The sequence below is a fragment of the Jaculus jaculus genome, chromosome 3 (assembly GCF_020740685.1).
Source record: "Jaculus jaculus isolate mJacJac1 chromosome 3, mJacJac1.mat.Y.cur, whole genome shotgun sequence".
NCBI lineage: Eukaryota > Metazoa > Chordata > Mammalia > Rodentia > Dipodidae > Jaculus > Jaculus jaculus.
This window is the reverse complement of record NC_059104.1, coordinates 172494901-172521914: the sequence shown is the minus strand read 5'-3', so window position 1 is coordinate 172521914 and position 27014 is coordinate 172494901. Positions and strand designations below refer to the sequence as shown.

General features: G+C 40.9%; 1 protein-coding gene and 3 pseudogenes across 1 annotated transcript; 1 reads left to right on the top strand and 3 right to left on the bottom strand.

Moving 5' to 3' along the window:
- Nucleotides 1–2711: 2711 nt before the first annotated feature.
- Nucleotides 2712–3613, bottom strand: LOC101609623 (annotated as a pseudogene).
- Nucleotides 3614–9120: 5507 nt separating this feature from the next.
- LOC123459494 lies at nucleotides 9121–9855 on the top strand (annotated as a pseudogene).
- A 7877-nt stretch (nucleotides 9856–17732) lies between these two features.
- On the bottom strand, nucleotides 17733–20718 carry LOC101609910 (annotated as a pseudogene).
- A 1949-nt stretch (nucleotides 20719–22667) lies between these two features.
- On the bottom strand, nucleotides 22668–23657 carry LOC101610191 (putative olfactory receptor 52P1). The gene has a single exon (XM_004650723.2). It carries the CDS (start codon nucleotides 23655–23657, stop codon nucleotides 22668–22670), a length of 990 nt encoding a protein of 329 aa, XP_004650780.2.
- Between the last annotated feature and the right edge of the window lie 3357 nt (nucleotides 23658–27014).

Genomic DNA, 27014 nt, shown 5'->3' with positions numbered 1-27014 from the left:
TGAATATATTATTTGGTAAAACACGAGATAAAAATTATGTTTATTTCCCTCATAGCCATATGTTTAATTATCAACATTTATTTTATTGTTATACACGTGGTTTTTACCTGTTCAGTATATTTTCAAAGCTCTCAGGTAAAGAGGTAAACAGACAAGCAGTGATCCTGCATTAACTGCAAATTAATTTAGATTTTTTTTGAACATAAATACACAATGCTTTCAATAATATGTAACTTTCCTTTCTGAAAGGAAAGAGGCTCACTATGCTGTGAGTGAGAAGACTATTGTAGTAACATTAAACATGAATAATAGCAGGTATAAAAATAACAGCTTAGAAAACATCTATCGTTTTTCTATCCTTAGTCTAAACCCTATAAATAGACAAGTCACTGTCTTGATTAAACTATCTGCAAACAGGACAAACCCTGTTCTTTTCTCAATGTGACGATGGGCTCATTAGATTCTGTTCTGACACTAAAAGAGGTTGTGATAACTACATCTCACTAGACCAGAGGCAAGTTAATTATATGCCCTTCTAAAGAGCAAGGGGGCAGGGAAGGAATAGCAAGGTGCTGAAATGATCAGAAACAGTGCTAGCTATTTCTACTTGCCACATCATGTCTTAATCTGGCTGCTGTCATCTTCAATGATTGTATTTTGGTCAGAGAAAGTGTAGATGCTAACAATCATCATGAAAGCATACACTGGACTGCCATCTTAGAGCTGGGTAAATAAGCATTGCAGGAGAGAAAAATATCTCTTACAAACTTTCTGCATTTAACTGTTTCAAATTAAACCTATATTTCTGAGAATAATATAGTCAATCAAAAATCACTGTCCATATCAGCAAAACAATGTATCTACCACTAGCAGCAAAAATATTCTGGCTTTATTCCCCCTTCCTTTTTATACCCATGGTACCTAGTTTCTGGATATCAAAACAGCGAGCAGAATGAATCACGTCCAAGTAGTCAGGGTTGGCTAAAAACCGTCAGAATACTGCTATATATACATATATCCATACAAGTCCCTCAGCACCCCAACCCCTTGATAGCTGAACAACTGGAGCTACCTGGCCTTTAAAGGAACCTAACCCCAAGAGTTGTGGAGTTGCAAGTGTTTGTATGAGAATCAATACCACCCATATGGGAGGAAGAAAAAGGGGAGGAAATTTCCATCCTTACCACCTCTAAGATGCTGCATAAATAAGTGCATAATTTCATGTGTGTACACCCATACATGTCTGTGTGGGAAGGGGTGGCTATTTATACCTGAGGGGAGGGGAAATAATTTGTATGAAAAAGGCACCATTTTAATATTATTTCATGGTTATTTCTTTCTGCTTAGGAGATCCAAGTATTAAGCACTTACACAAAATAATTAAATTAAAAGACTCACACATTTATATGTCCTTTATTCACAAATGATTTCTTGGGCCTACTTACTCAATATCATTCATTAAGTATTTAGTCTGACCAATTCAATAACAAGACTGGTTTTTAAGGATTTTATTTTCAGTAGAGAATCATGATGAATATACAACATCAGAAAACATATCAAGGTTGAGGTATATTCTGCATAAAAATTAAATTAGCAACAATTGAACTAAAACTAGTTTTGAAACACTAAAGGTAATGCCCTAAATGGCAATATAAAAAATAATGAAGTAATTACTTTCATCTGCATTTTGATTGGAAAAACCTGTCTGTATTTTTTTTTTTCAATTGTAACAGTAAAATGACAGAGATAAAAAAAGAATCACTAAATGTTGTAACATAGTGGTTACTTAAAATATATTTCTCAAAATACAGTTGGTATGCACTTAAAATTTTTGAATTCTGTACTTTACAGACAACTTAAAATGGATTTCTTAATATGCCATTGTAAGAACAACAAATTCCACTATTTTCAATCACCAAAACATAGGCAGCTCCATAAAATATTATTCCTAGTAATTTTGTTAGAATAACACCACAAATATGTACATTCTTAGTCATTTTCCTGTTCCTAAGGACCCAGGTTCGATTCCCCAGTTCCCACATGAGCCAAATGTACAAGGTGGTGTATGCATTTGGAGTTCATTTGCAGTGGCTGGAGGCCCTGACACATCCATTCTCTCTTACACACTATCTGCCTCTTCTTCTCCCTTTCTCTCACAAAATAAATGAAAAATATTATTTTAAAAAGTAGATGTTGGTGCTGGGTGTGGTGGCACACGCCTTTAATCCCAGCACTCGGGAGGCAGAGGTAGGAGGATTGCTGTGAGTTCGAGGCCACCCTGATACTCCATAGTGAATTCCAGGTCAGCCTGGGCTACAGTGAGACCCTACCTCGAGAAAAAAAAAAAAGGAGAGAAAAAGTAGATGTTGGTAAATGTCTGCTTTAAACATCTAATCAATATTATCTGGAAATTCTAGCCATGATGTAGGTAAAGTTATGAAATACATACTCTGCATATATTTCTCTTTAATTCCCAGAGACATGCTACTCATTGTAGTGAAGATCATTGCTCTGTGCTCAGAGACATCAAAGATTATTAGATTTTAATTATTACCATTGATTCCACATGTTACCTGGGCTCCTGCCATGGTGGCCCTGCTGTTTGCTCTTCACTGTGTCCAATGATGGAAGTTTGTAAGGCATAAACATGAGGATAAAGGGAAACAGACTCCCTTGGCATCCATCCTAAGCTCCTTATGTCAGCTTTGCTTTCACTCCTTGTTCTTGCGTGCGTACGCCACGGGGTTGAGGGCGGGAGGGATAACATGGTGTGGACATCGAGTGGAACGGGGATGCGGGGAACTGACAGCTTTGCACTGTGCGTGATGGATATGACACCGACGACTGTGTAGAAAGGGATCAGGATGGGGTGGGAAGTGCAGGTACTTAAGGCCTTGGACGCTGCTTCTGAGGAGTTCAGCTTTAGCACTCTCCAAAGGACCAAAGCATATGAACAAATAATCAGTCCCAAGTCACTTCCCATGACAGCCCAAGCCAGGAACAGCTGGTTGATACTGCTGACTCTCCTGCCATCCACGGGACAGACACCAGGGTTGGTACAGTAACAGGGCTCAATTTTATTCTGGGAGCGGTAATTTCTCTGAGCAGCTAACACAGGCACTGATACGGGAGTCAGACAATTTCTGAGTGCCATGAACACAGTTGCTTTGACTACAAATAATTCAGTAACTATTGATGGATAGCATAATGGCTGGCAAATGGCTACATATCTATCTATAGCCATGCAGACAAAGATACCTGACTCCATGGCCACAAAGCAGTGGATGGCATACATCTGAGCAAAGCACTCAGGCAGACTGATAGACTTAGCATTGAACCAAAAGATGGCTAAGATCTTGGGCATGATGGTGGTGGCCAGGCCGATGTCCACCAAAGCCAGGATGCTCAGAAAATAGTACATAGGCTGGTGCAGTGCAGACTCTTGATAGATGACCGTCACGATCATCATGTTGGCAAGGAGCGCCAAGAGGTAGAGCAGGGCCAGGGGCAGGGAGAGCCAGTGCTGCCAGCTGTGGATGCCCGGGAATCCCATCAGAATGAACTCAGAGACCCGGAACTTGGAGCTATTGGAGTCTTTGAGTGATGCAGACATATTTGCCTACAAGGAAAAATAAACAAACATTTTTAAAGTGATTCTTTCACTGAGAGTATTCAACATCACATGCTACTTTTAAGCTTTCAGCACAGAATAGAGTGTGGTGCTCTAGCAAAATGAATGCATTTTGTTAGCCCATCTCTTTATGGAATTTATAATAAGTTGTAAGAAAGTTCTACTGTTGTAGCAGCAGATGGTAAAGCTAGAAGTCACAATTGTCAGAGATGATTGTGCAGCTCAATGGCCAAGAACCTTCGAACATTCATAAGATCTTGGGCTTAATTCTTAAATGTCAATAAATATGATATTTAGGGCTGGAGGTATGGCTTAGTGGATAAGGTGTTCTCTTGCAAAGCCAAAGGACCCATGTTCAATTCCCCAGGACCCACATAAGCCAGGTGCACAAGGGGGCACATGCTTCTGGAGTTCGTTTGCAGTGGCTGAATGCCCTGACATACCCATTGTCTCCCTCTCTCTTTCTCTCTCAAATAAATGAAATTAAATTAAAATAAAAATTTTTAAATATTATAATTACAATTATCAATGTGGACTCACCAGGGGCATTTTATCATGAATCTCAAATCTCCATATGTAGGATCTTCACTTATCCCTGGCTAGAATTACAACATAAGCACAGACCCAGTTTATCTAAACATTTCTTCATCTCTTCAGCATTTATATAGAATCAAATGAATGCCATAGTTTTTTAAATAGTTTTTTGATGTTGCTTGACTTAACTAATAACAACTAGAAATTTTACTATAGGATTATGAATAATTGAATTTTTACCATGTTTATGTAGATGTACATAAATATTTTGTATTGTTTATAAAAATTTTATCATAAACATTTAAATATTTATAGAAACAAACCATATTAAATAGTGTGGGATAGATATGTCTTTTATATTCTCCCCAGTTTTTCATACAAACCTATTTGAAGATGCTGCAAAAGTGTAACTTCATGAAAATTGACCATAACTGAGTATTTCAACTTAAGGAATCATATGTTGAAGACATCCCTTACACATTTTTTTTTCTAAATTGGCCCTGTAAATAAAAAGTGGCCCTATAAAGACATTAAAGGCAGGAGGATAGGGCAGAGCACTGTGGCATGCTATCTTCTGGACACAAAGTGGCCACTGCATTCATGACGTCACGGTGACAGTCACCTGAACCGAACATGTACAGTGTTGATCTAATCAACATTTTGTAATGGGTTATGGAGGGACTTTTGGACAGAACTAGGGGCTCAGTGGAAGTGGGAAAGGAAAAGGTGTATAAACGAAGGTCATTAGGATGAAAATTACATTCTGCACAGGTATGAAAATTGTCAACAGAAGTTTTAAAAATGGCACTCATTATCTTGAAGTTCTGTCAGTTTATATTTTGTAGACTGGTTCAACTAGCCAAGTGAAACTAGCAAATCAGACTTCCTTTTCCATCGAAAATAAATAAATAGAAAACTTCTTCCCTGCGTTGTTGACTTCCTCCCTCGGCTTTGCAGGCTGTCATCGCCTCCTTCAGTAGAACTGCCTCTGTGACAGATTTGGCCACGCTCCTTTGTCGTGTCTTTATAATTCATTCTTTTCTGCGAAGATCCAATCATTTTAAAATTGCCAATCTCTTGCTTAACACTATTCACAGTTTCACACTTTTGGTCAATCAAAGCCTAAATGCTTTCAAATACATAAGGAACACTGGGGTGTGACTCAAGGCCACTGAGAACCACCTCTTGGCTTCAACTTTCTTATTGTATATACTGCAAATACACATTAAATCTGAATATATTTTGGATATTTGCTTTTACAAAATTATTAATTCAGGGCATATTTTCTTCTTAAAACTTAACTACAGTAGAAGCTATTGCAGGCTTATGAGGGCACACACACAACCCTAGAATGTTATGCACTATTTAAAATATTGTTAAAACAGTATGCTAGCAATTTAACTATCAACTGTAGGTTTAGTCTTGACATAATAACTTTAAAATACAAAAACAGAAATAATTTTTTTTCCTGTGGTGTCACTAACAATAAACATTTATTAGCAACTAGTTGTTTTTCCTTGCATATCTTTCTTGTAGCACTCATATTTTAATGAATGTATACTCCCTGCTGGCTGAATGAAGGTATGCTTTGTTTTGGATGAATGCAATATGACAGAGTCAGATTATCTAAATGTAAGCATGCTGTAATGTAATGCATGAAAGTATAAAGGGGCTTGAACATGAGCTAGCTTTAGACTGAGCCTTCAGAAGAGAGGCCCAAAGGGGTTCAGCACAGTAACACCATCATGAAAACTTGGAGGTGCGTGAGCTGTTCAATTATGCAAGACCTGGTAGTTTTCAAAAACCCTCACTGATTGCTCCCCAGCTTCATATCACATAGCTTTACTTGAAAAAGTATCTCTTTGTATTTTCATACGTTTATAATGTATTTTGATTTTATTCCTCCTAATTACACTCTCTTATTTCCCCCTCCTCCTTCCACTAACATCCTTCTTCCTTCCACATTAGTCCCCATTTTACTTTCGTGAAGCTTTTCTTGTTACCCATTGAGTTAAATTGGGGTTGCTTTCGTGATTGTGGGTGGAAGGTTATTTACCACGGAATGGGTAACGTACCAGTGACTGCATCACTGAGCAACCTCATTCCCCTTTCCCATCAGCCACTAGCTACTCTGGTAGGCATGGGTTCTTGTCACATAGCTTTTATATTTGAAGCATACTCATTTTCTTTCTTTTCAAAAACCATGTCTATTGATTTAACAGAGGGAGGGAGGGAGAGAGAGAGAGAGAGAAAGGGAGTATTTGGGTGCACAGGAGCCTCATGCCACTGCAAACAGACTCCAGGTTCAGGCTCCACTTTGTATGTCTGGCTTATGTAGGTGGCTGAGGAATCAAACCCAGGCCATCAGGCTTTGCAAACAAGTGCCTTTAGCCACTGAGTCTTCTCCCTGGCCTCCCCTCTCTGTTTTTCTTAATTTTTAAAATATTTATTTATTTATTTAATTGATTTGAGAGAAAGAGAAGCAGAGAGGCAGTTAGAGAAAGAGGAAGAATGGGCACACCAGAGTCTTTAGCCACTGCAAATGAACTCCAGATGCATGTATCACTTTGTGCATCTAGCTTACATAAGTACTGGGGAATTGAACCTGGGTCCATAGGCTTCACAGGCAAGTACCTTAACCACTAAGCCATCTCTCCAGCCCTCCTATATCCCTTTTCAAGACATATATTTTGTTTATTTTTACTATCAATTGATAAATTACAGTTGTATATGTTGATGGTATCCAAAGTGATGCTATATTTTGTGATATGATATGGGTAATTTAGTTAATTTGAAAATATGTCTACCTCCTCAAATATTTAACACTTTTTTCTTATGTAATATTGGACATTTATTCTGTTATCAATATTGAAATGCACAATATTCAATTACTAGTTATATTCAGGATTCAATACAGTTGTCCTGAAACAATCAGACAGTTCCTCCTGACAATTTGAGGCTTTGCTTCTTTGATCATTTTTCCTCACTCCTTCATCACAATGCACACTCTGATAATAAACACCATCTCCTTCCAACTGGATGTGATGGCAAATGGCTTTAGTCCCAGCACTCTGGAGGCTGAGGCATTGATATGAGTTTGAGGTTAGCCTAGGTTAGAGGGAGACCCTACCTTGAAAACAACTACAACAACAAAAATCTATTCTCTGCTTCTCTAAGTAAATAGTTTTAGATTCCACATGTAAGTGAGAACACATGGAACTGTGTTATTTCCCTAAGCACAGTGTTCTCTATTTCTACTCATGTTGTCCCAAGTGACATTGTACCATATAATTTTACTCAGCCGTCTCCTGGTGGACTCTTTGATTGAGTCCATAACTTGGCTATTGTAAATGATATTGCAATGATCTAAGTTTTCAGAGATTACTTTATGAAACTGCATTTAAATCTTTTGAGTGCATACTTAGAAGTGGGATTGCTGGATCATATGGTAATTATGTGTTTAATTTTCCCTATTTTCTTCTAAATGTTTCCTCCATGTAATTTTTTGTTTACAATTCAGAGTACTGAATTTATAAAAAAAAACACTTTTAACTTTTGAGACATTAGATCATAGACATAAAATGTGATTCTTCTATTGAAAATAATTAATATGTAGATTAAATATTAATTTACATATTAATGTTCAGATAATGTAGAAGGTTCTCTATTTTTACAGAAAAATCTATTTTTCTATTCTGTATCATCATGGTACTTTGCAGTTTTGCCCTTAGCTCCCTTTTCAAAGGCTTTACACACCTCTGCATCCTGCTCAGGTACAGAAAAAGGTCAATCCTTTTTTCTCAAAATAACCAAAACAACATTAGGCATCAAACATTGTGATTTGGCTAATATGACCTTAACAAGATTTGTAAACTTACTGTCTTTGTAAACAGAGAATCATAGACAGGGGTCTTGGTAATGGAGAGAATTTTCTACTTGGCAAATGTAAGACATTTTGATGATTTCTTCATGTCTGATGAAGACACCTTCAGCTGAGGTGTGGGGCAGAAGTTATGGACTTCTGGAATTTATAGGGCATAATAGAAGTTAGGTGATATAAGCATAAACATACCTCCATTAGAGATATGATGGAGAAAGGACCATTGAGAAAGCTGAATTCCTGTGATGCTAAATCCAAAAGTACAGCAAGATTAACCCAGAGACATGTTTCCTGTTAATGTTACTTAATATCTTATATGAATAGAAAAATAAAACATCTTCATCCAAGAGGCTAAAATGATTCTATAATGGGTGAGAATTTTTGAATTGTTCTTAAACACAGTAATTCACAAGATTATAAATTCTATGATTTGGAAGCTTATTTTAAATATTTTTAAAACCAAAGTATTCATCCATTCAAAAATGTAGGGAGAGTTTCTACTGTGTTTACAAAACCTAGTAGATGCACAGTGATCAAGAAATTACTTACTCTCCATATTTTCACAGAATATTGGTCCATGGGGGTGAAGGAAGAGAATAATACTAAATAAAAAGCAAGCAAATATGTAATAATAATAATAAACTTAGATAATTATGTTAAAACAAACTTGTCCACTGAGGCACAAAAACAGGCATATAACTAGTACAATAGGAAAAAAGATCACTCAGTGCTGGTCATAGAGACCCTTAAGGGCCCCAAAACAATATCAGCTGTTGCCAAAGCTCTTTGATGTCCATCATGACTAGATAGTAAGACTCTATTGCTATAGACAACATATGTATCAGTCTCAGGACACTGAAAAATAAAGCTGGCATAGTTCTGGAAAGTACTAAGCAGGCTATTGGGTGGGAAATTTCAACAACAGGCTAACCTAACTCTAGAGCAACCCTGTGTGTTACACAACAGACCTACCAAACATGACTGTTCTCTGATTGGGCCAGAGACCACTGCAAGGGAGAGAATGCATATCTACTACTGAAAACCTACTCAAAAACCTAGGGAACGCACTCCACAAATGATCACTTTGGCAACTGTGAAAGCACAAAAACACTTAAAAGAAAACTTGAAAATGACTCACAGAGATATCAAACCTTCCAATATTCTTCTGGACAGAAGTGGAAATATTAAACTCTGTGACTTGGCATCAGTGGGCAGCTTGTAGACTCCATTGCCAAGACAAGAGATGTTGGGTATAGACAATAAATGGCACTTGAAAGAATAGACCCAAGTCCATCATGACAAGGCTATGATGTCCACTCTGTTGACTGGAGTTTGGGGATCACATTGTATGACTTGGCCACTAGCCAATTTCCCTGTTTGAAGTGGAATAGCATATGTGATCAGCTAACACAAGTCAGTAAAGGCGCCTCTAAGGAAAATCCTAAGGAAAAATAATTCTGAGACATTCATCAACTTTGTCAACTTGTACGTTACCAATGATGAATCCAAAAGGCCAAAGTATAAGCAACTTCTGAAACATCCCTTTATTTATTTTTTCGAGGTAGGGTCTCACTCTAGCCCAGGCTGACCTGGAATTCACTATGGAGTCTCAGGGTGGCCTTGAACTCACGGCGATTCCCCTACCTCTGCCTCCCGAGTGCTGGGATTAAAGGCGTGTGCCACCACGCCCAGCTCACAACCCTTTATGTTGATGCATGAAGAACGTACCATTGAGAGTGCACACTATGTTCGTAAAATCCTGGGTCAAATGCCAGTTCCTCCCAGCTCTCCCATGTGTGGCAACTGGTAGTACTGCTACATCAGACTCTAGGGAAAAGGGCTGGGAAGGGAGCAAGGCAGAATTTTCAACCTGTGTCACAGTGCTTTTATTGCTTACCAGACACCATGTGCATTAAGACTGGTGTTCACTTCCATCATGTCTGTATACTTTTCTCACCTAGAAAGTGCATCCCCATCACACCTGACTGATCACACAGTGCTCGTGCTGGTCAGAGAGACCTCATCCTGCTCTTGTGTGATGAACATGTACATGACATGTGGAAGTCAGCCGATCAGGTGTTGACTGTGATTAGATCACGTCTTAAATTCATTTCTAGACTCAAAACCTGGCCACACAGCTACTGGAATGGTTCTGCTAAACTTCCAAATCCTACAAGGACACAGCGATGAATGTACTACGTGTGTGCATAGAGACTCGGATTCAAATGAGAAGAGCTTGCCCAGTCAGTGAGACATACATGCTTTTTGGAGCTAGGAGACAAAGGAGGAATTTACGTTCTTCACCAAGTGCACTTGAGTTCCTGATTTGATTTTTTTGTTGTTGTTGTTGTTTCTTTCCAGTCACAGTCAATGTTTAGTGATCCATGTTCTCAGCCAAAGTTCCTGTATAAAATATCATATTCAATTAGAATAAATTTATCTTTACCAAAAACCATGGTGCACTCAAAGAGGTGAATATTAAAATATTGAGATAGGACAGAAGTGTTCTTTTTTCCTGAACAGGCCTCCTTCTCACGGGCAGACTCAGGAGTCTGCTACTCATCACAGGAGGTGCTGCCAACTCGCTGATCTGTCAGCCACCAGTACTGACGGAAGGAAAAAGGACAGAGGGGAGTTTACATGGGTGCTTTTCATTCTAGTACCTTGTCTGGGGCCAGTCGTAGCAGCTACGTGCTTCCCTGGCCTCACACAGATACTTTACCATCGTAATCAACCAACGGGGAGCAGTAGCGATGCGCCTTGACCGATGTGATGCAGATGTCTTGTGGACAGCGGAAGAGCAAGCCTCAGCCTGCCTCTTGCCATCACTGGTCCAGGTCTGCAGGTTCTAACCTCTTCCTTCCCCTTTCCCAGGGGTCTGTTGCCATCACATGACTTTTAAAAAAATTTTTTTTCTTTTAGGAGGTGACTTTTGCTTAATCCAAATTTAATTTTTTTTTCAATACAAATCCCTTTATCATAACCAGATATTTTTCTTACCAAGGACTTTTCTTTAGCCTTCAAGTCTCTCACATGCTCCGATTGAAAAGGCTGAGGAAAGCGGGACCCGTTATTTGGTAGGTGACAAAGATGCAGTCTTTCCTAGAGACACACTTGAGGAGGGGATGTGAAACAGCCGTCTTCTAGATAGGCCCCTGTTGTGCAGGAGTCTCTAGCAGCTCACCATCTCCCTTGGAATTGGAGCTCTACCCAACCCCTTGCTCCCAAGAAGGAAAAGTCAAAACCCTAGACTGGATCCTAGAGGCCCACTTCTCTTGGTCTTCCCAGGCTCTGGGAGGTGCTCCTTCAGCGTCTGGGCCCTGGGGGCCAGGCATTGGGTAGCAGCTGAGCAGCAGCGGAGTGTCACCTGAGATGTAAGTGATGCCATTGCGGAATCAAACCCTGGCAGGGACTGCTGTGTCTCCTCCCAGAGTGACAGTCACAAATGCTACAAAACAACACGGGGGGAACGGTGCTGTTTACTTACATCCTATTAATTGCTGAATTCAAAAAGGATTCCTCTCTTTGCCCATTTGACTAATTCCCTTGTTTTCCCCATGGTGTCCTGACTCTTACCATTCCCAGTGTTGTGAGTGGAGACATTGCACTGTGGCTTCCTTCAGCCACACCAAGCCGTCATCCTCTGTCGTTCCCAGGACTCAAGAGGAGTTTGTTTCTCTGCTGTCACCTTCGTGCCTGGCTCAGGGTAGGGTCACTTTGCTATAATACAAATGGAGATAAAAGCAGTTCTGACTGTCCAGGAGCTGGTCTGACCAGTTGTGTGGATGACCACATAAAAAGGTAATTTTAGAGCTGGAGAGATGGCTTAGCGGTTAAGCGCTTGCCTGTGAAGCCTAAGGACCCCGGTTTGAGGCTCGGTTCCCCAGGTCCCACGTTAGCCAGATGCACAAGGGGGCGCACGCGTCTGGAGTTCGTTTGCAGAGGCTGGAAGCCCTGGTGCGCCCATTCTCTCTCTCTCCCTCTATCTGTCTTTCTCTCTGTGTCTGTCGCTCTCAAATAAATAAATAAAAAATTAAAAATAAATAAAAATCAAAAAAGGTAATTTTAGTGTATAAATCATAATTATGGATGTTGTCAATAAAAAAGTCAATTAAAAAAATAAATAGAGTAGAAACTTAGGGGTGAGGAGTTTATTATAATATATTTTATGAAAACAAAAGGGTGTGTAGTATTCCAAAACTATGAAAATAGTGTAAGAATGACACATTGTGAGCTCTGGTTATTTTTCACTTGTGCCATATAAAAGTGTATAAAAATATCAAACAGCTTATGTGCAGGGATATTGCCTTATTTGTCTGTAAAATGGAGCTCAGTAACATAGCTGCTTCTTGAAACATTGGAACATTTGTCCTGTATTCTTGTTTGAACTCCTCCTCTATTTAAGATATATACATGGTAGCCGGGTGCAGTGGCACACACCTTTAATCCCAGCACTAGGGAGGCAGAGGTAGGAGGGTCACTGTGAGTTCAAGGCCAATAGTGAATTCTAGGCCAGCCTGGGCTAGAGAGAGACTCTACCTTGAAAATAAAAATAGATATATACATGGAATCAAAGTGTTTATATAATAGTTCTATCCTTTTGCCTTTAGGTCCGTTGTAATAAATCTAGATGTGATTTAAAAAATAGAACTTTTGCAAGAGATGGCTTAGCAGTTATGGTGCTTGCCTGCAAAGCCAAAGGACTTAGGTTCAATTCCCCCCCAGGACCCATATAAGTGAGATGCACAAGGTGGCACATGCAACTGAAGTTTATTTGCAGTGGCTAAAGACCCAGGAATGTTCATTCTCTCCTCTCTCTCTCTCTCTCTCTCAAATAAGTAGGATAACAAAATAAAAAAGTAATAACTTAATCAATGGCTCATGAAATGAATGAGAATCAATAAAAAAAATGAACTCAGTGGAATAAACTCAATGAGGTCATATTCAAATGCAGAAATGAATTCTAAGAGTCAATTAAAAAGACAAGCCAAGAAATGATAATGAAATTCAACAAGGAGATGAAGATGCTGAAAAAAAACCTAATGGAGAACAAAAATGAAATAACTCATTTGAAAGGCTCCCAAGGGCTTAGCAGTTGAGGTGCTTGCCTGCAAAGCCAAAGGACCTTGGTTGGATTCCCCAGGACCTACATAAGCCAAATGCACAAGGTGGCACATGCATCTGGAGTTTGTTCGTAGTGGCTGGATGCTCGGTGAGCCCTCTCTCTCTCTCTCTCTCTCTGTGTGTGTGTGTGTGTGTGTGTGTGTGTGTGTGTGTGTGTGTGTGTCTGACTCTCTCGCTCTCTCAAATAAATAATTTTTAAAAAGGCTCCCAGGAAAGCCCCACTATCAGAGCACAAGGTCAAGATAGAGGAAATGGACGGGGAGTCTAAACACAATGACAAGTCAAAAAATGTGTGAACAGAATATGAGGAAAATGTGGGGTACCTTAAAAAGACCAAGAATTCAGATCATGGACAAAAAAGAAGGGGAAGACTACATATAGGCCAAAGGCTGAGAGAATATCTTCAGTAAAATTGGAGACTACCAGTAACCCCACTGAGGAGGGCCCTTGTGGAATGTGGGCAGAAAGAGGGAAAAGATGGTGCCAACAAATGAAGTAGCCATATACAATATATTCTTTTTTTAAAATTTTTTTATTTGTTTATTTGAGAGTGACAGGCATAGAGAGAAAGAGGCAGACAGAGAGAGAGAGAGAGAGAGAATGGGCGCGCCAGGGCCTCCAGCCACTGCAAACGAACTCCAGACGTGTGCGCCCCCTTGTGCATCTCATCTGGCTAACGTGGGTCCTGGGGAATCGAGCCTCGAACCGGTGTCCTTAGGCTTCACAGGCAAGCGCTTAACTGCTAAGCCATCTCTCCAGCCCTAAAATATATTCTTAATAATACAATTATTTTTGCCAGGCGTGGTGGCACACGCCTTTAATCCCAGCACTCGGGAGGCAGAGGTAGGAGGATTGGTGTGAGTTCAAGGCCATCCTGAGACGACAGAGTGCATTCCAGGTCAGCCTGGACTAGTGTGAGACCCTACCTCAAAAAAAAAAAAAAAAGAATTATTTTTAAAAATACAAAAAAAAAAATACAGAAGACTATTTCCCTGAACTTATAAAAAAGAGGTCTATCTAGATTCAGGAGGCATGTATAACACCAAATAGACAGGGATGGGGAATAAATTTCCCATGTCATATTATAGTTAAAACACTGAACACAGAAAACAAATAGAGAGTACTAAAAGCTACAAGAGAGAAACAGCTATCATTTACAAACATAAGCCCATCAGAATTACTCTTGATTTTGCAATGGAAATGCTAAAAGCCAGAAGGGCTTGGAATGGAGTATTTCAGATTTTAAAAGCCTGACAACCAACCCAAGCTACTATATCCAGAAAAATTATCCCTCATCATAGAAAGTAAAATGAAAACTTTCCATAATATAAGACAGCTTTATGACTGTATGAGCACAAAGCCTACCCTGGAGATAACGCTGCCTAGACTACTCCACAGTGAAGAGATGAACAAACTGAGCAGGGTACAGAAAAGAAAATGCAATAACTAAAACCAGAATATATGAGAACACAGGAAAATCAAGAAAATGCCACACTCCACAAGTCTTCATCAAAGCAGGTATTAACTCACATCTCTCCATTATAACTGAATATCAATGGACTCAACTCCCTAATCTAAAGGTGCAAGTTAACAGGATGGATCGGAGCACTGAATCCATGCCTTTTCTGTCTACAGGAAACCCACTTCAGTGTTTAAGATATATGCCACCTTTGAGGGAAAGTATGGAAAAGGATATCCCAAGCAAATGGAAATAGGAAACAAGCATGTATAGACATACTAATATCTGACAAAAGAGCCTTTGAACCAAAAGTAATCAAAAGAGATAAAGAAAGCCACTTTATACCCATTAAGGGAACAATTCAACAAGAGGATATTATAATCACAAACTTTTATGTACCATAGTATGTACCAAACATAGTTGCACTAACTTTTATAAAGCAAAATTTACTAGACATTAAATCAGAAATAAGTCCCAACATAATAATAATAGGAGAATTTAATACACCACTATCATCAATAGATGGATCTCTACACTGAAAAAAAAATTAAAATAATGGAGCTAAATAATGCTATAGATCAAAGGGACCAGACATCTACAGAACTTTCCGGCCTAACTCTGCAGAATATATATTCTCAGCAGCTCATGGAACCATCTCTAAAACAGATCATATATTAGAACATAAAGCAAGTCTCCACAAATTTGGGAAGATGGACCCATGTCTGCATTATAGCTGACTATGATGTGATCCACCTAGCTATCTATAATCTGCTTATACTAGATGAATTGATAAAGAAAATATACTTCGCATATACAATGGGGTTTTGTTCATCTGTAAAAAAATGGTAGAATTAAACAGGGTATAGTAGCTCATGCCTATAAATCCAGGACTCAAGAGGCAAATGCAGGCAAATATTTGAGTTTGAGATCATCTCATTCTTCATAATGAGCTCCAGGCCATCCAAGGACACACAGGCAAAACCCTGTCTAAAAAAAAAAAGAAAGAAAAGAAAAAGAAAAGAAAGAAAAATAGCCAGGTGTGGTGGTGCACACCTTTAATCCCAGCACTCTGGAGGCAGAGGTAGGAGGATTGCCACGAGTTTGAGGCCACCCTGAGACTATATAGTGAATTCCAGGTTGGCCTGGATTAGAGTAAGACTCTACCTCAAAAAAAAAAAAAAATGATATTCATCCCTGGGCAGCAGGTCACTGAAAACCCAAGCAGGAGCTGAGCTGGAAACCTCCTGCCTGTGGACTAGCTCTCAGAATACTGGAAAGGAGAGCTACGCAGCATGCAGTCTTTTGGGGAGAGAGAAGTCACTAATGGTATTAACTGTCAGTGGACCCAAACTTGTTAACTAGTCAGCCAGACCAAATGAAAGAACTGGTGCAATAGTGGCAGGACCTGCTGTGGTGGAAATCAGCTCCTCTGTAACTGGAGTGGAGGCCTGCTCCGTGGGAGGGAATGCATGCCTGGTACTGAAAACCCAGTCAGAAGCCTATGGCGGGGAAGGTCATAAGCCCTATAGGTGTATCTACTGTTGTCTGGCTCAATTGCTATATTATACCCACCAGAGCCCCTCTAAAACACTTATGCATAGGTCCATATGTTAATGCTACTCTCACTTGGTTTAGAGAACCTTCTTTCTTCAGATGGTGGTGACCACTAGGGTGACTCAAAACCAGCCACAGTGCTGGAAGAAGTGATAGTGGAGAGATTAGCACTAACTGAGACATCTCTATCACACCCTCCAAGGCTCAGGGTCCATTGAAGAAGAGGTGGCGGAAAGAAAACAATAGCCAAAGAAAGGGTAGAACTGTTTACAATGCTGTCTTCCAGACACAAAATAGCCTTGAGATTCATGACCTCACTGTGCCAGACATGACCTACACAAGACCTTCATAACAGGTGGGGGGAAAAGATGACATCAAAATAGAAGAGAGAGTAACTGGGAAGAAGGGATTCAGTGGAGGGTAGATGTGGGGACTGAGGGACACAGGTGGTAGGAGGGAATTATCATGGTGCATTGTCTATACTTACAGAAGTTGTCATTAAAAAGGGTTTTTCTAATGAAATTGTTTTTAGGAAAGTGGGTAGAAGTGGGGATTACTGGTAAGAGAAACACGTCACATTTTGAAAGAGAAAACTGCAGGTTTTCTCTTATATATGACAGCCAAGGTTTAGCACACACATCCCTTGAAAGGTATCTTGAAATCTGGCAGATCATCAGATTGGAAAGAAGCAATCATGGGCTTGGCTTGAGCTGAGAGATGCCTGGTCAGGTGTGAGCACAGTGTCCTCTCTTGAAGCATTCAGTGCCGTATACCTCAGAATAATAACGAGTCCAGCATGCACCGTCCCTTTTCATCTTTCAGAAGTTGAGGACAAAATAGAAGATTTCAGAGTAATGAGCATTAATAGCTTACTTTTTACAGAGCTAAATCACAGTTGTCAAACTGGAAATGGGATTTACAATTAGAAAATAGAACAATTAGGGCCATCTGGCCCTAGATCATTCTTTTCAGGAAATTAAGTTTCTGAATAATTGTGCCAATAGGCCCTTTGTGTTCTTTTTCTAGTTTATTTTGTTTTGCTCTGCTGCATTGGGAGCTAATGAGATATGAATTACACAAGACATGATGAAAAATTCCTTTGGAAAATGATTGTCAGGTAAACTGAATTTAGAAAATTCTTAATGGGGATGGGCCACTCACCATTTTCATTTGGCAAGGCCAGACAACTTCCTAGAAACACTACTGCCTACATTGACAAAAAAAAAAAAAAAAAATCCCTTTCCATCCCAACCATAGAAATATTTTGCATTTTTTTTTAACATATGTCATGAGATTTCAGTCCTTAAAATGTGAAGGATTTGGGCTGGAGATATGGCTTAGCAATTAAGGCTCTTGCCTGCAAAGCCAAAGGACCTAGGTTTGATTACCCTGTACCCACGTAAAACCAGATGCACAAGGTGGCACATGTGTCTGGAGTTCATTTGCAGTGGCTAAAGGATCTTGCATGCCCATTCTTTCTCTCTCTCATGAATAAATAAAATATTTTTTAAAGATGAAGGATTCAACATAGTCTTCAATCTGCTCGGCTTTTACCCAAAGTCAATAGACTTAACAGTAGGAGGCAACAAAAGATAAATATTAGCCACATTGATGTGGCAGGATGGAGGGATTGTGCGGCCTCCAAAACAGTGTGAAAGGAGGAAAAGAAGGCTGGACTGTAGGAGAAAACAATGGCGCAGATGTGGGCAGTGCAGGTGTTGAAGGCCTTCTGCCGGGCCTCTGCGGAGGACAGGCTGACCACTGCCCGCAGGATCATGGTGTAGGAGACGGTGATGCACAGGATGTCAAAGCTGCCAATCAGGAGGGCAGCCACCAGACCATAGGTGGCATTCACCTTGACATTGCCACAGGACAGCTTGGCCACTGGCATGTGGTCTCAGTAGGTGTGCCGTATGATGTTGCCTCTGCAGCAGGGCACTCGTCTGGTGAGAAATGTGAATGAAACAATTAGCAACACCCCTCTTAGGAAGGTGACAAGCCCAGCCCTTGCAAATGACGGGATTGGTGAGGATGGTGGAGTGGCCCAGAGGGTAGCAGACGGCCACATAGTGGTCCAAGGCATCAGCACCGTGAACTCCCTTGCTGTGAAGGTTTGAAGGAAGAACATCTGGAGTAGTACATGCGCCTGTGCAGGAAGTCCTCCAGGCAGGTGGGGTAGAGGAGTCGCAATTCCCAAGCACAGCCACCGCGTACATGGAGCAGAATGGGAAGGAAACCCAGACATGCCTGGCTCCCCAAGAGGAATGAAGAAGGGCAGAACAACATATGTGACACTTAAGCAGCAAGAGGAGAATGAAAGAATACCAAGGGGAATAGGAGGACAGGGAAGATAATAAAAGGGAGAAGAATCAACTAAAACAAATAATGATCATTACTAAAACTTTGTCAGGTTTCTTTTAAAAATAAAATTATTAAAAAAAAAGAAGAATTAATGAGAGAAAGGCATATGTTCACACTTAAAATCCTAGCTCTTGGAAGGCTGAGGCTGGAGGATTCCTGGAGTTCACTGCCAGCCTAAGCTATAGTGAACAAACACAAAATAAAAGCAGGAAGGAACAAGTGAGGGCACTGTGAGTAGTGACTTGAATAATAAGTTAAAAGTTAAGAGAGTGGGGCTAGAGGGATGGCTTAGCAGTTAAGGTGTTTGTCTGCAAAGCCGAAGGACCCTGGTTTGATTCCCCAGGATCCACATAAGCCAGAGGCATGGGGCGGGCACATGAGTCTGGAGTTCATTTGCAGTGGCTGGAGGCCCTAGTGGGACCGTTCTCTCTGTCTCTCTCCTTCTCTTTCTCTGTGTCTCTCTCAAATAAATAAAAATGTCTAAAAAATGTTAAGAGAGTTAAGAGTGAAATGCAGACTCTCTTAATACATGACAGGAAGCATCTCCTGCAGGACACCCTCAATTCTCCCTTCCATCACTCTTTTGGTTACAAGCTGAGTTCTAATTGAGTGAAATGACCAACATACATCCATGAAAACTATCAAGCTGAAGGAATCAGATTTATCATCCCAAATGTCTATCTACAGATAAGTAGATAATGAGAGCATATGCATGTAGTATATGTGTATAACAGAACTTTATGCAGCTGTAATGAAAACTGAAATGACATTTGTAGAAGAATGGATGAAACTAGAAATCATTACATTAAGTGGAATAGGCCAGATTCATAAAGACACATGGTAAGCTTTCTTTCATTTGAAGAGCCTAAATTTAAAATTGTATGTATAAATATGTATGTGTTTGTTATGTGCATTTATGTATTTGTGTGTGTTGATCATGAAACTAGAAAGGAGTTTATGGAAAATGGAGAAAGATTTTAAGAGAAGCGAGAAATAGATAATTGAAATAATTGAGTAAATGTAAATGTGACAAGAGAAGACTAACTGGAAGAAGGAAAGAAACCAGATAGAGGAAAGGGTTTGATCTATGGTTATTACGCTCATCCACGACAGGTTAATTTTTATCCAGGCTAAACCTGGGGACATGGGAAACTACGCTCCTTGGTAGCGTTCCTAGGACACAAGGAACTAAACAGCTTTTCCAACGATTTCCTGACAAGACAAACGTGAGTCTACTTGTGGTAATAGATATTTTTCAGTTCGGCCTAGACCCCCCATTGCTTTACTGCCTCAAATTCTCAATAAAAGGTGTGAATAAAGTCAGAACAGGGCTTCACTCAAGTGGAACCCCCTGTCCCTCCTTCAAATTCTATCTTGAATGTTGTGTGATCATTCTGTGTCCTCCCCGATACCACAGGACAGTAGTGACATGGGTCAGTGTAGAATTGTTACCCTGCACAGTGAGCTGTTGGAGGTCAGGGAGGACTGTGAGGCTCCCCAAACAATGTAGCACTTGTTTGCCCCATCAGATCTAAATGGTAAGATCCTACTGCCAAAGACACAATAGGCTGTGGTTCCAAGACATCAAGAGTTCATGTTGGAACTGAGAAGACAGTCCCCTGCTGGCTTGCCCTCACAGTGCTAGAAAGTGCCGTGGGAGTTGTAGCGGACGGCCTGAGGTTCGCAGAGATGAACTTCCAGACCAGGCGCCGTTATGGAGGAAGGGATTTATTGAAGCTTACAGATCCAGGGGAAGTTCCGTAATGGCAGAAGAACCTGGCCTGCATTCATAGAAACCCCCACCAAAACAGAGAGAGAGAGAGAGAGAGATTGAGAGAAGCCAAAAGCCACACAGAACAGCACAGCATACTTCAGGAACTCCAGCTGGGCATATATTGCATATCTTTATACTGGAATCTCAAATCCACCACCACACCTTAAGATCCACCCAGTGACACTGCCTTTATCCAGATGGTTACAAATGCAAACTAAAAACTAATAAAACATTGAATATATTGGGGGCCATCTATTCAAACTACCACAGTAGTTTCTGGGGGACAATGCTCACCAATAGGGTGAATAAGCTAGAGATCCAGTGACTTACACAATCAACCAGTCAGGCAAGACGTACACACCTACCTGCGCAATAGGGCCCACTGGCTTCAGGATGGGCATGAGGCCCTCTCAGCCCTTCATATGTGGTAGTGAAACCCAAGTCAGATGCCTATGGACAGGAAAGTCATAGAGCCTAGAGGGAAGCTTCCACTGTTCTTTGGCTAAAATTGGAAGGTATGGCCATGAAAGAGTCTTCTAAATGTATAGTTTATCCCCTTTAGTCAATGCTGCTTTCACTTTTTGTGAGAGAATCCGCTTTTCACAGATGGCAGTGAATACCACGGAGACCCAAGAGCCATTAGCTTGACAAGAAAAGAAGTTGAGGCGTCTCTATCACATCTTCTAGGGCCCCAGCAGACATTACAGAGAAAGTGGCTGATTAAATATTAGTGTTTCTCTCATAGCTGGCCTGAGATCCCCTCTATGGAGATGGTGGTAGACACTGAGGGGACTCATCAAAGCAAAACGTCAGAGGTTGCAGATAGCTCAGTACTAAAGAAAACTTATAACATGCCCTCCAGGGCTCAAGGAACATTACAGAAGAGGAAGGCAAACAGATTGTAAGAGCCACAGGGTGGGAAGGAGTTTTCTGAGGTATTGTACCCACCACAGAGACTGACTGATACATTCATAACTCCATGATGAATAGAGATAACCCCACTAAGGAGGGCCCTCAGTGGAATGGAGGTGGGGCAGGAGAAACACAAGAATATAACCATAGCCAGGTGTGGTGGCACATGCCTTTAATCCCAGCACTCGGGAGGCAGAGGTAGATGGATCGCCGAGAGTTCAAGGCCAGCCTGAGACTACATAGTGAATTCCAGGTCAGCCTGGGCCAGAGTGAGACCCTACCTCGAAAAAAAAAAAAAAAAATATAACCCTTTGGAAAAATAAAGTTCACAATTAATAAAATATGTTTTATATATGTGCATATAGTGTATATATCAAATATGTATTAAACTTAACAGGTTACATACTTTGTATGCATACCTAAAAAGTTAAAGGATCATGTTCATAAAGAAAGGTTAAGAAAATGAAGGGAAACTACTACAGACATAAAAGAAAAGGTAGGATTGTGTGAATCATGGAAAAATCTCAGAAAACAATGCTTGAATAGAGCTGGAGGTTTTCAGAGAGACAGGGTAAAAGAAGTAGCTTCTCACACTTTATATATTCACCATAATAAGCACCAATAATTGCACTTTGATTATGACAAAAAATTAATTTGAGAAAAATTTACTGTTGTTCCTACAAACACATCACACGTGATAAGGGATAATAGTGCAACATCACAGTAATGAACAGATGTCCTGATTCTTTGCTTCTTCGGGGTAAGATGCCGCATTAGAGCCTTCCACAACTCAAACAGAACGGTCAGGATCACAGAAGTCCACATGCTCTGTACCAGCGCTTGCTCAGTTCAAGCCTCTGTCCTGCCACAGAGGTATTATGCCTGGATCGTTGCATCTCCTCTCTTCCTTCTTTGAAGTTCTGATGGAGAAATGCAGGATTTATAGGAAATCAAATGTTTCTTGCAGTTTTCATTTGTTGAGCTGTCGTTTTACTGCCCTGTCTTACAGTTCTTCCAGATGGCATGCTAACAGTTCCAGCCTAGAAGAGCACATTAGCATTTCAGACCTGGGATACTGGCAGAAGACCAGCAGGTGAGGAGACCCCATGGATATGCAAACACTCTCCTGAGCTCATCCAGAGCCGACCACCTGCAGGACACCGTGGTCTGTTTTGGGTGTCCAGGTGCTACCTAGGTGGAGGAAACTTCTTATTTCTACTCTTCTCCAGATCAAGAGAAAAAAAATGCACAAACTCACTGCTGTCCCCTGTGACTTCTAGTTATTGAAAACAATCGCAAGCTTCTACAGAGGAAATTGTGCTTCCATTAAAACCTCTTTTGAGTCTCAAATACTGAGGATTTCTTAATCATAAAATGTTGTGAAGTTTCTTTCTTTTTTTTTTTTTTTAGTTTACTACATCCCTTCAATACTCCAGAATTACTTAGATGTCTTGAACCCAGTCCATTGTCTCTTTTGAAGTACCTTAGTGACCCTCTCCCGGATCTCCTTAGTCTTAACTCCATACACCACAGGGTTTAGAGCCGGTGGGAAGAGCAGATAGACATTTGCCAAAAGAATATGAATGTGGACAGGGACATGGTGGCCAAAGCGGTGTGTGAAAAAGGAGAAGAGTGCTGGTGTGTAAGAGATGAGGATGACGCAGACATGAGAGCCACAGGTCCCTAGGGCCTTGGATCGAGCTTCTTGTGATGAGAGGCGAAGAACAGCTTGTGCAATGAGGGCATAAGACAGACTGATGCAGAACAAGTCAGCCCCGATGACCAGGAGCGCTACCGTCAACCCGTACCCACGGTTCGGCCTGGTGTCTCCGCAGGCCAGCTTTACCACGGCCATGTGCTCACAGTATGTGTGTGGGATCACATGGCTGTGGCAGAAACTCAAACGCCTGATCAGGAAGGGGCATGGCAGCATGAGCAGAGAGCCTCGCACCATAGCTGCCACTCCAATGCGGGCAATGGTGGTGCCCGTGAGGATGGCAGAGTAGCGCAGTGGGTGGCAGATGGCCACGTAGCGGTCAAAAGCCATGGCCAGCAGCACCGTGGACTCCATCATGCAGAAGGCATGAATGAAGAACATCTGTGCCAGGCAGGCAGAGGCAGAGATGCGCCCAGCTCCACACCAGAGGATGGCCAGCAGCTTGGGCGCTGTAGAGAAGGAGGCAGCCAGGTCAATGGTGGACAGCATACACAGGAACAAATACACCGGCTTGTGCAGGGCTGGCTCTGTGGCAACCACAACCAGGATGGTGATGTTGCCTACAAGTGTGGCTGTGCCCAGGCAACACACAGGGATTGACAGCCACATGTGGAACTGCTCCAGACCAGGGATGCCCAGAAGAAAAAAGGTGGAAGGATCCAGGTCTGTGTGGTTAGGAGACTCCGTGATCTGACCTGGAGTGTTGGACATCTTTTCTGCTCAGAAATTTCTACACACCCTCACATTATCTGGAGAAACAATTCAGAATGGAGATACGAATGAGTCCACAGCAATTCTTCTTTGCTAGAGAATTTTTGATAAACTTCATCATCTCCCAAATAGTAATAATAATAATACATAAATAATATGGGTTAACAAGTCCAAAAAGCTTTTGATAGTAGTTGAAATATAATGTATATTTACTCATGAGTAAATATGAGGAAGGATTCAAATACGTACTTAAATAAACTGTGATTACATATCGGCTAAGAGCGCTTATCTTCAAATAAAGGAATATACTCCCTGTTTTAGTTACTTTACTTACTGCTGTAAGCAAAAACCTGATAAGAAGCAGCTTAAGGAAGAAAGGGCTTATTTCAGCTTACAGATCCAGGGGTACAGTCTATCCTATCACATGGGGAAGGCATGCTGTCAGAAGCAGGAGGCTGGCTGGTCACATTGCATTCACAGTTAGGAAGAGTGAAAAAAGAAAGCGGGTCTGGGCTATGTGAGGTTTAGCCTAAAGCGTTTCTGCAAAGGTCTAAGTTTCCAATCCATTTGAGCTTGGTACTTCTCTAAGGAGAAACACAAGATAGAAGTTTGGATTTGAACAAACAACTGACATTAATGGGAGTTTCACTTTCTCATAGCTTTGTTCAACCTCTCACCCATGCATCACAGGATCACTGTGAATACGACCCAACAGGTTTGTAGATGACAATGTCATGTTAGACAACACTGTAAGACCTTGGCTATTCAGACAAATGTGTATAGCATAACTCATGTTTGACCTCTTATATTCTTTAAGGAGAAAGGATATATATATGAAACATAAAATCTTGGAATGATTAAAGTATACATGCATGGTAATAAAAATGTAGGTATTAGAATCCACAAAATTGGGATTCAGTCTTTTTATTTCCCTTTTAATAGTAGTGTTGTTTTGAATAAGTCAAGTTTTTTTTGGGGGGGTGAGAGGGGAATCTTGTAGGTCCCTAATGTGTTACATGGAAATAATAATACTTTGTAAGATTGTGAGAATTTAAATTAAATCACTTCCAGAACTGTGCAGTCCATAAAATATGCTTAATACATGTTATTCATAATTACCACTGTCTTCATTTTAATGGGTAAACAATATTATTGCAGAGTTGTCCCTTTGATTTCTTAACCAACTAGCATTTCGTCAACCTAACATATAACGATGAACTACTTTATTCCCAATGTAATTGTCACATTGTTGAGCCGACTTGTTCATGAACCATCTCTTGTCTATCTTTTTCCTGTCTGTCATGTAGGGTCCCATTAGGAACATCTTTGCTTTGTGATTTAATTGACTATAGAAGCTGGACTAGGCACATGCTACCACGTATTGCTTAACTATATTGGCTCCTAATTTAACACAGCTGAGGCTTACATGTGTGCTCTGTAGTCTTTTCTTTCTGAGAAATTCCAAGCTTTAAACACGCAACCCTCATAAGAGCCACACACTCTTAACCTCTTGTTTTTACTTCCATCGTCATTATTCTAATACTGCGAAACTTCTGATACTCAAACTGCCATTTGAACTTGTCCCTGTGACTCGGCCACTCCTCCTGCCCTCATTAGGATGTTAAAGCCACTGCCTTTATTAAGATAAAAGTTCTGTTCAGCCAAACCTGGAATCTACACACAGAAGAAAAATCAACTGGCATAGAACCCCCTCCCCGCCCCACCGAAAAGAAAAAAGGCTATGCAGGCAAATTTCTAATTTTAAAAATGTACTAATACAAGAAACGGGCCTATAAAATACTCTTTGGCCCAATGACCCCTCCATTAGCATGTTCACTGACAGGCAGCCGACTCTGTCAAGAAGCCATAGCATTGTGAATGTAGAAAGTGGGTCTGTGTCCTTTGGGAAGACACATCTTCACCTTCTACATACAAAGAGATTCCATTATTAGCTTCATGAGTAGATAATTAATAGATCTGTCTTATCAACTAAGAACAAAAGCTGTTCTCATACTGGCCTCAGGGCCATCATGGGCATTCAGTGACTTGAGAACAAGGACGGATCAAAAGGACATGGCTCAGACCAAGAACAAAGGGTCCTGGAACACGGTTCCCACACATCAGTCCTGTTCAGCCACTAGGCAGAGCCCCATCCGTGTAGAAAAAAGAAGGTGTCTACTGGGATGCAGAGAGCCTTGGATGTCCCCAGTACCACCAGATCCACCCAGAGGCTTCCCCCCAAACCACCAGAGCTCAGTGGCTCTTATCAACCATGGAAGCAAGCAACCACTTCCCAACTTTGGTCAGATACCTGGACCGCTGGATCCCTCAAGTGAGGTGAATTCAACCGACTTTTCAGACAGGACCAAGCCAGGCACAGAGTCTGGCCAGGCGTGGTGGCACAAGCCTTTAATCCTAGCACTTGGGACGTGGAGGTAGGAGGATCGCAGTGATTTCGAGGCTACCCTGAGACTACATAGTGAATTCCAGATCAGCCTGGGCTAGAGCAAGACCTTACCTCTAAAAAACAAAGGAGGGGCTGGAGAGATGACTTAGTGGTTAAGACGTTTGCCTGCAAAGCTAAAGGATCCCGATTCCACTTTCCAGGACCCACGTAAGCCAGATGCACAAAGGGGCACATGTGTCTGAATTTCGTCTGCTGTGGCTAGAGACCCTGGTGCACCCATACTCTCTCTCTCTCTTTCTCTCTCCCTCTGCCTCTTTCTCTCTCTCAAATAAATAAATTAAATATATTTTTTAAAAAACAAAGGAAAAGAGAGAGAGAGAGAGTTTGAAAACTGCTATTTAATTACCCAGTGTTTTACAGCTAGTCTATTGAATATCTAAATAGATGAATTAGCCTGTCTTTGCTATTAAGATACACACTTCCTCATACCTAGTTGATAATTCATTGTTTTAAAAATAGCAATAAAGAGGATGTAGAAAAAAAAAAGTTCTAACATCACAAATGGAGGAATGAGATTGGGGAAGACTTTCCACGTCCTGAAACTGTGCTACAGACCAAACGCCACCTCTGCATAAAAGAGCAGCTGAACTTGGCCCCGTTCTGTCCCTTGTGAAGACAGTGGTGCAGGGCGTGGGAAAGCCAAGGTTATTTAGTGTACGTTTCGCTGATTTCCTCTGCCTCTTTACTTCTCCCTGTCTTTGCAATGTCACTAGGCACCCAAATTTCCAGTAAGTGTTGAATGAGAATTTTTTTTTTGTAATCCGTATAAATGCCTTCAGCTGTCTTCACGGTCTCTTTCATTTCTGTGGGTCACGTGTCACTTCCTTCTTCCTTGACTGGCACTGCCCCACTTGCGATCACTTTCCTAGGACGCAGCCGAATGACAAGCT

Coding starts and splice junctions, on each gene's coding strand:
- LOC101610191 (XM_004650723.2), bottom strand. CDS start 23,657: ATGTCCAACACTCCAGGTCAGATCACGGAGTCTCCTAACCACACAGAC.